Source organism: Nicotiana tomentosiformis, chromosome 3 (genome assembly GCF_000390325.3).
Source record: "Nicotiana tomentosiformis chromosome 3, ASM39032v3, whole genome shotgun sequence".
NCBI classification, from domain to species: Eukaryota; Viridiplantae; Streptophyta; class Magnoliopsida; order Solanales; family Solanaceae; genus Nicotiana; species Nicotiana tomentosiformis.
The window spans coordinates 25,097,199-25,110,422 of NC_090814.1; the positions used below are offsets into that span (position 1 = coordinate 25,097,199).

General features: G+C 38.6%; 1 protein-coding gene across 1 annotated transcript; it reads right to left on the reverse strand.

Annotated features, from left to right (window-relative positions):
• Positions 1-7,776: 7,776 nt before the first annotated feature.
• LOC104097244 (protein NRT1/ PTR FAMILY 4.3-like) lies at positions 7,777-11,788 on the reverse strand. Its single transcript, XM_009603789.4, has 5 exons — positions 11,412-11,788; positions 10,805-11,022; positions 10,054-10,494; positions 9,291-9,436; positions 7,777-8,724 (listed from the first exon to the last, which is right to left on the reverse strand). The coding sequence occupies exons 1-5, from the start codon at positions 11,563-11,565 to the stop codon at positions 7,854-7,856; spliced, it is 1,830 nt and encodes a 609-aa protein (XP_009602084.1). The 5' UTR covers positions 11,566-11,788; the 3' UTR covers positions 7,777-7,853.
• Between the last annotated feature and the right edge of the window lie 1,436 nt (positions 11,789-13,224).

Here is a 13,224-nt window from a genome sequence, read left to right on the forward strand (position 1 = left end):
TATATATATATATTTATATGTATATCGCCTCATGTTTTACTTTTGTTTCATGGATTTAGGATGTAAAATGTGTTGATTTATATTAATTTGAGGTATTTTTATGTGTAGGAATGATCCGGGAGCAACTGGGGGCGAAAGGTGCGAGATTAGAGCCAAAACCGACAAAAAAACAAAAAAAAGGGAATTTCCAGCGCCTGGCGCTACCTGTGGCGCCAGAGACAGTAAGCTTCAATTACCAGCGCTAGGGACAGCGCCTAGCACTGGGCTAGGTGCTGGTGGCATGACTTCTATCCAACTTTTCCCGGGACAATGTTATTTTGGCCCTAGACCTACCCAACACGTATAAAAGCAAGAAGACTAAGCTTATTTTTAGGGAGGAGACGGCACTTTGAAAGGAGAATACACACGAGAAACATCCGGGAGCGAAGAGATCTCAGTTTTCTTCATCTTTTCTTAGTATTTTCAATTATCCAACACTTATGAAATTGTTTACTATTATCATGAGTGGCTAAAACCCATAGTTCCGGGGCTGTGATTTAGCCATGAATATTGTTGTTTAATGTTGACTTAATCTTGATTACAATTCACTAATATATTGTTGTTTCTTCAATTCTGTGATTAATTGCTTAATTGTCTGGCCAGCAATTAGGTTCTATTTACTATCTATGTTATGCTTGGGAAAGCCATGTTTAGATTAGAGAAGAATTGCAGAGAGCATGATCTTAACTCTTAGGGGGCGGATTTTTGGTTAGGATAAGAATATACCTAGTCACCGTGCTTAATTAAATATTGTAATCTTAATGCGTTCTTGATAGATTGATTCCATAGGAATATAGGCGTTAATCTATTTTGAATAGGCGAGTAGTACTTCGGGAGAAGGCTATGAGAGCAATTATCGATTAATTAGCAACTGTGAGTGAATTGTATGAAAGGGGGAGTTAACTAGAACACAATAGAATTGGTAAATCGATCACAACCCTGAAATATTTATCTCTACTGAATACACAACAACCATTTTACTGCTTGATAGTTTAGTTACTCCTTATAAGTATAGTTTAGTATAACCACATTCTTGAACTCGAATTTGGCTTGACTGAATAACAATCTTGATGATTTTAATGGGTAGTTGATACAAGTTTCTGTGGGTTCGACACTCGACTTATCATTTTATTACTTGTACGACCAAGTATACTTGCGTGTGCGTTTGAGAGCAACAATAACCTCAACTTGAGAAAATGTTTTCAAGTTAAGTTGAATGTTTGCTCAAAACTAGTGAAACAACATAAAATTTGAAGATTATTTGATTTAATTTTGTCGTGATGGATTCTTATTCAATTATTATATTATTTCCTAAGGTTTAGTTTGTGATCAATTTTGGAAGTGTTGGTGCCTGGTTTTATATTTCTTCCCCGTACTGATGCGAGAAGAACTCTATTATGTCTATTTTACGAGGAAGGAATTATTTGGTGTCCTAGTGATCCCATATTTTACCTTCAATTTTGAAGGATTTCTACAATCTTTACACAAATAGTCTGTCAGATTTACTAATTAGTTTTTCTTCAGGTATACATAAATTATACACATATTATACATGAATTATATATATATTATACATAATTTAGTGATTGGTGTAACGACCCGGCCGGACGTTTTGAGAGAACTAGCCCCAAACCCCTAATTACTGCACCCTCTATTTTATTTTTGGGTTTTGTGACTTGCCGGGGGGATTTGTTTTTGGTTTCGGAGTGAAATGGGACACATAGTCCCTGAAAGGGGAGTTTAAGTCGTAGGAATTGACCGTAGGTTGAATTGTGTGAAGATGACTCCGGAATGGAGTTTAGACGGTTTTAATAGCTCCATAGGGTGATTTTGTTCTTAGGAGCGTGTTCGGATGTCGAATTGGAGGTCCGTAGGTCATTTTAGTATCAATTGGCAAAAGTTGGAAAATTGGATGATTTTTGGAAAGTTTGACTGGGCTGGACTTTTTGATATCTGGGTCGAATTCCGATTTCAGAAGTTGGAATAGGTTCGTAATGTCAATTATGATTTGTGTGCAAAATTTGAGGTCAATCGGACTTGATTTGATAGGTTTTGGCGTCTGATGTAGAAGTTTGAAGTTTTAAAGTTCATTAGGCTTGAATTGATGTGCAATTCATGTTTTTAGCGTTTTTAGATGTGATCTAAAGGCTCGACTAAGTCTGTATGATGTTTTAAGACTTGTTGGTATGTTTGGTCGAGGTCCCGGGGGCCTCAGATGGATTCCGGATGGTTAGCAGATCAAATTTGGACTTGTGTGAATGGCTGAAGGTACCAGCTCTCGTGTAATCGCACCTGCACAAGATTGACCGCAGGTGCGAGCCCGTAAAAGAGGGCATTTGGGTGCAGAAGCGGGTTGGACCAGTGTGGGCAGAAGTCACAGATGCGAGAAAAATTTTGCTTCTCCGAGATCGCAGATGCAGACAAGGAGGTCGCAGGTGCACTGGAGCCGCAGAAGCAGACTGCTTCTCGCAGAAGCGAGTCTGCAGGAGCGGATAGGAGATCGCAGAAGCGGAGGCAAGGCAGCCTGGGCAAAACCGCAGAAGCGGTGCATTTTCCGCAAAAGCGGGATCGCAAATCCGGTCAAGTGATCCGCATAAGCAAAAACACTGGGCAAACTCTATTAATTCAAGGGTTCGGGATTTTTATCATTGTTGGACATTTTGAGCTCGGGTTTGGCGATTGTTGAGACCATTTTTGAGGGATTTATTGAGGTAAGTCTCTTGTGCTTATTTTTTATCAATCATCTTGTTTCCCCGTTGATTTTCCCACCTAGATTGTGTGTGTTTAAGGTGGAATTTGGGAGTTTGAGGCTAGGGATTTGGAGAGTTTAATTTGGGAATCTGAGTGGTGACTTGGTGTCTGATTTTGGTAATTTTGGTATGGGTGAACTCGATATCGAATGGGTGTTCCTATTTTGTGACTTTTACCCAATTCCGAAATGTGGGCCCGCGTCGACCTTTTGGGGCTATTTTTCGATTCTTTGCTTAAGTCGTAGTTTCATTATTTAAATTAGTTTATTGTAGTAGTATTCATGATATGTAATTGCTCTTGGCAAGATTTGGGCCATTCGGAGTCGTAAAATCGAGGGAAAGGCATCCTTATTGATTGATTGAGCAAGATTTGAGGTAAGTGGCTTGTCTAACCTTGTGTGGGGAAAATCCCCTTAGGATTTGGTATTGTTGTAATAATTTGTGATATGTGAGCGCCATGTACGCGAGGTGACGAGTTCGTACGCGGGCTAATTGTGGAAATTTAGGTTCTTACTGAGTTGTCTTCTTTTAAATTCCTTAACTGAGTTGCCTTAGCATATGTAGTGATCATGATTAGCCTAGTATCGCATGTCTATGTGCCTTAACTCTTACTTGTAATTTGTGCAAAATACTTAGTTAAATTACCTGCTTCCCTTGATTTGGATTAAATCTTTAAAAGTAAGATTTCTTGCTGTAAATTGGTTGTTCTTTCGGTTATCTGCTGCATATTTACTTTGGGACTACGAGGCAGTTTCTCGAGAGATCCCCCTGTACTACATATTTACTTTGGGACTACGAGGCAGTTCCTCGAGAGATCCCCCAGTACTGCATATTTACTTTGGGACTACGAAGCAGTTCCTCAGGAGATCCCCTTGTACTGCATATTTACTTTGGGACTACGAGGCGGTTCCTCGGGAGATCCCCTTGTCTTGCATATTTACATTTGGGACTACGAGGCGGTACCTCTGGAGCACCCCTGTTGTTTACCTCTGTTTTGTTGTGCTATTATTTTCTGAAGTTTCTCGTTATTTATATTCTCAGTCATTTCAAATATTATTATATCTTCTGCCTTACTTTTCTTTTAAACCAGTAGGACCCTGACCTGACCTCGTCACTACTCTACCGAGGTTAGGCTTGGCACTTATTGGGTACCGTTGTGGCGTACTCATACTACACTCTGCACATTTTTTTGTGTAGATCCAGGTTCTTCCTACCAGGCTAGATACTAGTGAGCTGGACTGTACGTGGAGACTTCAAGGTATATCTGCCAGCGTCCGCAGACCTTGGAGTCCCCCCTATCCTTATTATTATGTTTCTCTTATTCTCTTTAGACTTGATGTATAGAGACACTTAGTATTTTCTCTTAGAAGCTTGTGACTTATTTTCACCAGGTTTTGAGAGTTGTAATTATTGATTTGCAGTTTTATATTTATTTCATGTGTTGAGAATTGGGCTTTAGGTTTATACTATCATATTCCGCAAATTGTTAGGCTTACCTAGTCTTATAGACTAGGTGCCATCACGACATACTACGGAGGGTGAATTGGGGTCGTGACAAATTGGTTTCAGAGCACTAGGTTCATAGGTGTTATGAGTCACAAGCAAGTTTAGTAGAGTCTCGCGGATCGGTATAGAGATGTCTGTACTTATCTTCGGGAGGCTATGGAACTGTTAGGAAAAGCTTCACTTCTTTGATTCCTTAATGTGCGAGATTTGACTTCGGATTCTAAAATCCTGTCTTTCTATTCTCTCACAGATGGTGAGGACACGTACAGCTGGATCAGATGACCAGACACCTGCGCCCCATACTAGAGTCGCGAGAGGTTAGGGCTAGGGTAGAGGCCAAGGACGTCTACGTGGTGCAGCCAGAACACCCGCATGAGCTGCTACAGAGGAGCCACCAGTAGCTCCAGTTGGAGGATAGTCACCTGAGACGACTGTTACTGCACCAGCCGTCCAGGAGACTCTAGCCCAGCTTCTAAGCATGTTTAGCACCTTGGCTCAAGCAGGATTGATACCACTTGCTCCTGCCACATCTCAGGCCGGGGAGGAGCCCAGACCCCCGTCGCCGGTACCCCAGAGCAGCGGGTTCAGGTAGACCAGGATCCAAAGATCATACCGATGCATTAGTAGCTTCAGTTCAGCCCGAGGTTAGGGTAGTAGCTTCTGAGGCGGAGCAGCTCAGGCTCGAGAGGTACAAAAAGTTCAACCCTCTTACTTTCAGTGGCTTGGCGTTAGAGGATGCCCAGGGTTTTATTGAGGAGTACCACCGTATCCTTCGTACTATGGGTGTTGCAAAGACTAGTGGGGTTTCTTTCACTACGTTCTAGCTTATAGGAGCGGCCTATCAGTGCTGGCATGCATACGAGTTGGATAGCCCGGCTGTGGCACCTTCACTCACTTGAACTCAGTTATCAGATATGTTCTTGAGGGAGTATGTTCCCCAGAGTCTCAGGGATGATTGGCGCGCAGAGTTTGAGCAGTTACGCCAGGATGCTATGACTGTGTCAAAGTATGCGGTCTGATTTAGTGATTTGGCCAAGTATGCACCAGCCTTGGTTACTACTGTTTGAGAGCGGGTTCATCGGTTTATTAAGGGGTTCAACCCCAGTATCAAATTGATCATGGCCCGAGAGTTGAAGATGGATATTGCGTACCAGCAGTTAGTAGGGATTCCTAGGAGTTTGGAGGGTATGCTGACTCGAGATAGAGAGGAGAGAGAGGCCACGAGGTCTCTAGAATGGGTGAACTCGATATCGAATCGGTGTTCGTATTTTGTTAGTTTTACCCGATTCCGAGATGTGGGCCCGGGTCGACTTTTTGGGACGATTTTTCAATTCTCTACTTAAGTCGTAGTTTCATTATTTAAATTAGTTTCTTGTAGTTGTATTCATGATATATAATTGATCTTGGCTAGATTTGGGCCATTCGGAGTCGAAAAATCGAGGGAAAGGCATCCTTATTGATTGATTGAGCGAGATTTGAGGTAAGTGACTTGTCTAACCTTGTGTGGGGGAAATTCCCTTAGGATTTGGTACTGTTGTAATAATTTGTGATATGTGATCGCCGTGTACGCGAGGTGACGAGTTCGTACACGGGCTAATTGTGGAAATTTCGGTTCTTGATGAGTTGTCTTTTTTTAAATTCCTTAACTGAGTTTTCTTAGCATATGTAATGATCATGATTAGTCTAGTATCACATGTCTACGTGCCTTAACTCTTACTTGCAATTTGTGCAACATGCTTAGTTGAATTACCTGTCTCCCTTGATTTGGATTAAATCTTTAACTGTAAGATTTCTTGCTATAAATTCGTTGTTCCTTCGGTTATCTGCTGCATATTTACTTTGGGACTACGAGGTCGTTCCTCGAGAGATCCCCCAGTACTGCATATTTACTTTGGGACTACGAAGCGGTTCCTCGGGAGATCCCCATGTACTGCATATATACTTTGGGACTATGAGGCGGTTCCTCGGGAGATCCCCTTGTCATGCATATTTACATTTGGGACTACGAGGCGGTACCTCGGGAGCGCCCCTGTTGTTTACCTCTGTTTTGTTGTGCTATTATTTTCTGAAGTTTCTCGTTATTTAAATTCTCAGTCATTTCAAATATTATTATAGCTTCTGCCTTACTTTTCTTTTAAACCAGTAGGGCCCTGACCTGACCTCGTCACTACTCTACCGAGGTTAGGCTTGACACTTACTGGGTACCGTTGTGGCTTACTCATACTACACTCTGTACATCTTTTTGTATAGATCCAGGTTCTTCCTACCATGCCAGATACTAGTGAGCTGGACTATACGTGGAGACTTCAAGGTATATCTGCCAGCGTCCGCAGCGTCCGCAGACCTTGGAGTCCCCCCTATCCTTATTATTATGTTTCTCTTATTCTCTTTAGACTTGATGTATAGAGACACTTAGTATTTTCTCTTAGAAGCTTGTGACTTATTTCTACCAGGTTTTGAGAGTTGTAATTGTTGATTTGCAGTTTTATATTTATTTCATGTGTTGAGAATTGGGCTTGAGTTTTATATTATCATATTTCGCAAATTGTTAGGCTTACCTAGTCTTAGAGACTAGGTGCTATCACGATATACTACGGAGGGTGAATTGGGGTCGTGACAGTTGGACGGATGCTATTTTGATTTGGCACCACTGATTTATTTATTGGATCATTCTTCTGACATAAAAAGGACCAAAGGAGATCGTCTATCTAGATAAATAATTTAAATTCTATTAGAAGCATTGAGGTTCAAAAATGAAGCTTGGTTGAGTAGATTGCATTATGAATTACTACTATTGTACCTAATGTGAACGTCCCCATTATTACGTACAATTATCATTTTATCACCATGTTCGTTCCAAGCCAGATCAGTAACTTAATTAAGTTGGTTATCGTTGAGGATTAAGAATAAGACGATAATAGAGAAGCTACGATATCATCTCCTACCCACAACATAATTTTGAGGTTTCTGCCTCAGTTATACCTACGTAGCAGAGGAGCTGTGAAGCTCGAAGGAAAGCTAATGGTGTACAACAAACACAACAAATTATCAAAGACCTAAACAGGATAAATATTTTTTAAGAATTTCCAAAAGCTAAGTCCAAGGCATTAATCAATTGAGTTTTCAAGAAGTTTGTACTATTCTTCAACTTCATGTTTCAAGGCTAACGAGAAAGTTTGAGAAATCGCCATCACCACTTACTTTAGAACGACTCTTCCTTTAATTAAAGCAGGAACCACATCCCAACATTTGGCTTTGCCATTTCCTCGCCACTAGAAAAGAGAAATTGAGGCCCGTGTTCACTCATTTTGACACACATTTGATGGGTTGAATCTTGTAATTGACGTATTGGAGGACCCTGTCCCCCTTATTGTCCAACTTATACAGTCACTAGAAGCATAAAAACAATCATTGTATGTCATCCTTCCAAATATACAAGAAAATTCAGTAGAAATAAAGGGAGGGGGGAGACGAAAAGTAGTATTATCAACATATAATTCTACTCATTTCATTCTATTGCTACAGCTATAGTTAGCTTAATTCCCAATTCCATACACATCAATTTGGGTTCTCAGGGTCATGTCCTTGTGGTTGTGGCTCATGCAGTGGGACAACAGGTAACAGAGATGGATTATAAGAATACCATCTGGAACAGAAAATATAATTAAAGAAATTGACTAGGCTAAGAGCAGCCAACAGCCAATAGAAAAGATCTAGCCTATCCTTGTTGAGGTCATTGTCATTTAGCCATCCACCTGATCCTGATGATGAACTAGAGGTTATTTTGTTAACCAACGAAACCAACAAAGAGCTCAAATAAAATCCAAATGAATAGGAACAATAGGTCATGGCCGTCAAAAAAGATTGCATCCCTTCCAATGATTGTTTGTAGAAGAACTCAATAAGTCCAACAGCAGTGAACATCTCCGACAGGCCGAAAATTAGAAACTGTGGAGCTATCCAGAATATGGACAGTGTCCTGTTCTGGTTCAGGGCATAGTTTCTTCTTTTATTCTCAACTAGAGCAGCGCAGACCATAGAGAATGTCGCGATGAAAAGGCCAATGCCAACTCTTTGTAAAGGCGTGATTCCTGAATCTTTGCCAGTGAACTTTCTGGTCATGGGGACAAACGCGATTTCATACAGAGGGACCAAAAATATAAGCATAATATAAGGTATGGCCTGAAGGGAAGCTGGAGGGATTTTGAAATTGTGCGTGAGGCGAGTGTTCATTGTAGTTCCTTGTTGGACTGAGAATGTCTGGAGCTGAGCTAGAATTGTGTTGAAGATTATGGTGCAAGCGAAGATTGGAACAACTGAGATTAGTATTTTTACTTGCTCCACTTGGGACACTGTGCATAGTCTCCAGGGACTTTCACTTGTACTACTACTTCCATCTTGTATTTTGATACACGCCTTGTCTAAGAACCTGCCTTGCACAAACACACAGAGAAAGTTAAAGAGAAAAAAGGGTCAACCAGGAATACACCTCCAATGCTTTATGTATACGTATATTTGTGTGTTTGTTAGACAGAGACACATACATATATATAGCCGGTGAATTCGGACATATATTCTTCAATTTTTTTAAAATAAAATTTACATATTTAGAATCTACATACTCCCTCCATTTTAATTTATGACGTAGGTTGGATTACGATGGTCAAGCTGACTAGTTTTCGCATATAAAATATACAAATTTTTGACTATGTAAAAGGTACTACAAGTCACAACAGTTAACAATTCAAAATAGTTAAAACTTAGGTGCAAAAAATATGGTCAAAGAAAATCTTGTTTAACTCTAGTAGTAATTAGAGTCATATAAATTAAAACATAGGGAGTAAAAGATACTATAAGTAAAAATAATTAATAGTTCGCTATTAAAAAAGATTTAAAAAATGGTAGTAGGAAAAAGCCTTTTTCACTTTCTAAACAGTAATATAGCCATAAATTGTGGGGTGGTAACTCAGAGAGCAAGATATTATGGTATCCCACCTGAACTTATCCGTATGGATAAGAGTGCTGCCTTTTGATGACATGCCAGAAAGGCTTTGTTGGGCCACAATGCAATGGCTTCCATGAAGCATCTCCAGATTTGATGGACAAATCTGCTTTCTTTTTGTGATTGCAGCCACAAATACCTTGGGGAGCAAATTAGTAAATTAATTAGTAGAGAATGGTGAACAACTAAACTCCAGATCTTTTTGCAATAAATCGGCATACTACACCTAATCAATTAGAATTGAAATTTTTTGTCCCTATTGTTATAAACACGTGTTCATGAATCATGATCCTTCAGAACCATCAGTTTTAAGTAGTTATAGCAAAGTATGGTTTAATAATGTAGATTAAAACAATAAATTCGCCAGATCTGTATATATATTCAACAAGGATTATCGGAATAAATTCATGGCCATTGGACAAGTGGTTTAAAGGGAAATCAAGGGTCCACCACAACTATATCAACGAAAATTTAGCTATTGTTGTATGACTTGTAAAGATAAAATGAAAGATAGCTAGGCAAGACATTTCTTTTCCTAACTTCCTTGTAAAGCTAAATGACCCAAAATAAAGCTGTAAGTGATTCAAAAACTTTTTAAGATAATGGACATCTGAGTGCATAGAAACAAACTACAGAGATATGATCAATTGATCCTACACTTTAAAGAAAAGGAAATTGTACGTTACTTAAAGTATAAGAAACAAAAACATATACTAGTATATAGAATAAGGAGAGAAGACAAATGAATATTCTTACTTGGGCAATTGGTGTGAATATACTTCCTCGAGGTGGTGTGTTCCTATAAACAAGTGTTCCACAAAGCAAACTGATCAATCCAAGGGCCATTGCAGCTGCAGAAACCCCGAATCCAACGTCCATTCCGTAGTGAGTTTGCACCCAAACAACAAGTGTTAGAGCAACAAGCTCCCCAGTACAAAAAGCAAAATAGGCAAAGTTGAAGTAAGTAGATAGCTTCTTGGATTGCTTGGAATCATCTTTCTTGAATTGGTCAGCACCCTGAGAGATTATATTAGGTTTCAAAGAGCCGCTGCCTAAAGCAACCAAGTAGAGTGCAACAAAGAAGATCATAGCCTTATATCCCTTTGCTTCCATGCACTGCCCTTTGCTTAACATCATATCACACTTTGGCGGCCTTAGCTGTGGCACATGTGCTTGCACTGCCAATAGAATAAACCCCTGCCAATATGCACATAAGAGTCTTGAATCATTTGTTATATATATGTCTTCACATGCTTATTAATCATATATACTAGTATTGAATACTTTCTACTTCTTATCGCATGTGCAAGAAAAAAAGGTTCAAATCTCATTGACTATTCCATAATAGACGTCGAAAATGGTTTTCTTTTTCCATATGCAAGGGCAACTGCAGTTGTATGTCCAAATAAACTTGGTCATGTAAAATCTTTTTGTTCTTTTATGTGGAGCATGCAGTATTTGTGGAAAAAAGAGGTCTACACGGAGGTTAGTGAAGAAGGAGACTTACAGAGAGTTCGACAAAGCCAAAGATCAACATAGTCCAAAAGCTGCCAAGATAAGAATCGGAGAGAAAGCCACCAAAAAGGGAGAGGAGGAAAACAGTTCCAATGAAATTTGTGACTATGTTAGCTGACTTTGAGAGAGGGAAGTGCATCTCATTGAAGACATAGGTTATTAGATTGTTCCCAACAGCTGCAATGCCCATCATTTCGAATGCCTGAAGGCCTGCACCTCCTCCAAATAAAAATGCCAAATTTTACCACCAATAAAATGCTAAAGTATTCATGTGATATACTAGAAGGAACACAAAAGGAATAAAAACAAAAGGAACAGCACTGATGAATAAAGATGGCATGTTCTCATTTTAAAAGCTTAAAACTTTGATATTATGTTAGAATTGTGTTATATCGCATCTAAAAGAGCTTAAGTTATTAGAAAGAAAACACTAGTACTATTATTTAAGTAGTTAATTATGTTTTCAATGAACACCACCTAAGAAAACCTGCTTTCAATTTTTAAGCTAGTCTTGGGAAGCAATATGATAACAATAGGCCATTCAAATTCAAATCTGGGGTGTATATGAATTTGGAGAGAGAAAGAGAAGAGAGACGTACACAATACAAAGATAGCAGCAGTCATGCCACCATGTTTGTTGGGTTTGCAAGGTCTTCCTCTCCAATCAACAGAGTTTTGCTCTGTCGCAGTACCCATAGACACAGCAGATTCCCTTTTGATCAACTTATTCTTTCTTGTCTCTTCCCTATCCATCAACTCAATCCCTCTTATTCCCGCTTACCTTTCTGAACTAGAAAAGAAGAAAATATGTATTGATATCCTCTTACTTTGACATAGGAATCTCAAAGCATAACACTATATTGGTACAAGAAAATATATTAGAACTGATTATGGGAACAAGATAAGGGAAAGAAGCAAAAGGCTGTCTGGTCCTTTCTCTGGCATATCAGAGGTCTATCTCTTTTTTCGTGATGACAAAGTTGCAAGTGAATTTGGCCTCCTATTTATATTTGCACCTTCTTGGTTACTTTCTGTTTGTCAATCAGTTGACTCTGCTCTAGTGTTAATGGTGTGGTCCGCATACCATAATATATTATGGCTTACAGCGCACTCACTTCCACATTTTACTATTGTATACATGTAATTCTAGGCCTTGAATTGAGGTGGGACTATATATGAGTATATTCTCAATCACACACTATAAAGCAATTGGTTTCCACTAATTACAAAACCAGCAGGGTCAAAAGATCTACCCGTTCATATACTTGAAAAGATGATCGATCATGGCCTCCATATCATAATGTCCTGTTTGACGTAACTTGAACAATAAGTAATGTTCCATGAAGAAACATTACATTTAGTATTAAAGTTATATATATGGAAATTGTAAAAATTATTTACACTGTCACTTAATTTTTATTATAATAGGAAGTTTGTATTATTTTTACTAGGTTACTAATTAATGTCTATCATAAGGATTTTTCAGTAATTTTCTCATGAGTGAATAAAATGTGTAAAAATCTACATCATTCGTATATAGAACTTAAATTCTTTCTTTTATTGGGGTGCTAAGGGTGAATATTCTATTGTTTTGTCATCTGCATAACAAAATGATCGATATATATATATATATGACAGTTTTCGCATACAAAATCTAGCTTCTTTCCTAATTACGTACACACCACAAATTTCAGTGAGAAAAAACTCTAGTAGTCTAGTACGCAATCAATACTTGCATGCTGAACAACTATTGAGCTGAGTATGTATAGCATAAATTAAGTTTTGATAATTAACAAATGTGTTGAAAGAATCAAGTTTCATTGTTGTAATTTGCATACTAACTAGTGTCACAACAAAATATTCAGATGATGAAAGAACCAAGTCTATAACAGGATGAATCAGAATGCTGAGGACGTTGATCAGAAACAACGGAAAGTAGAAGAAGACAACTCGTGCACTACAAGAAAAATATTAGCTAAGGGAATCTGTGTTCAAAAAGGAAATTCTATAAATCGTGAAAAACTTGCTTTAAAGGAACAGTTGAGGAGTTGAAAATAAATAAGTAAATTGAATCTACTAAGGAGAGATTTTTCTTAACCGAAATATTCAAGGTTTTGGAGCATTAAGTTGGAGTCAAAACAAGATTCAACTTGTGGTTTCTCTATTGTTGATGAAAGAGAGTTGCCACCTAATATTTAAAGGTATACTAGGGTACCTATTTAATTACTAAAGTCATATTCTTTATTAGTCTGCTAACCGGTGAGATTTTGGGTAAGGGTTATTGTTCTTCTAAGGAGAAGGTGTTAGGCACCCCTTAAAATCTACATGAGGTAGCTCCATAGGACTTATACTAAGTTTAAAGGGTTAGTTGTTTGTATTCTGCTTAATTAGTATTTAGAGAGGCATGACTTA

Excerpts from the sequence above, each read along its gene's own strand:
- LOC104097244 (XM_009603789.4), bottom strand. The coding sequence starts at position 11,565 with ATGGATAGGGAAGAGACAAGAAAGAATAAGTTGATCAAAAGGGAATCT. Across the intron at positions 11,023-11,411 it reads TGCTGCTATCTTTGTATTGT|GCCTTCAGGCATTCGAAATG; the intron begins GTACGTCTCTCT and ends GAGGAGGTGCAG. Across the intron at positions 10,495-10,804 it reads TTGGCTTTGTCGAACTCTCT|GGGTTTATTCTATTGGCAGT; the intron begins GTAAGTCTCCTT and ends GCATATTGGCAG.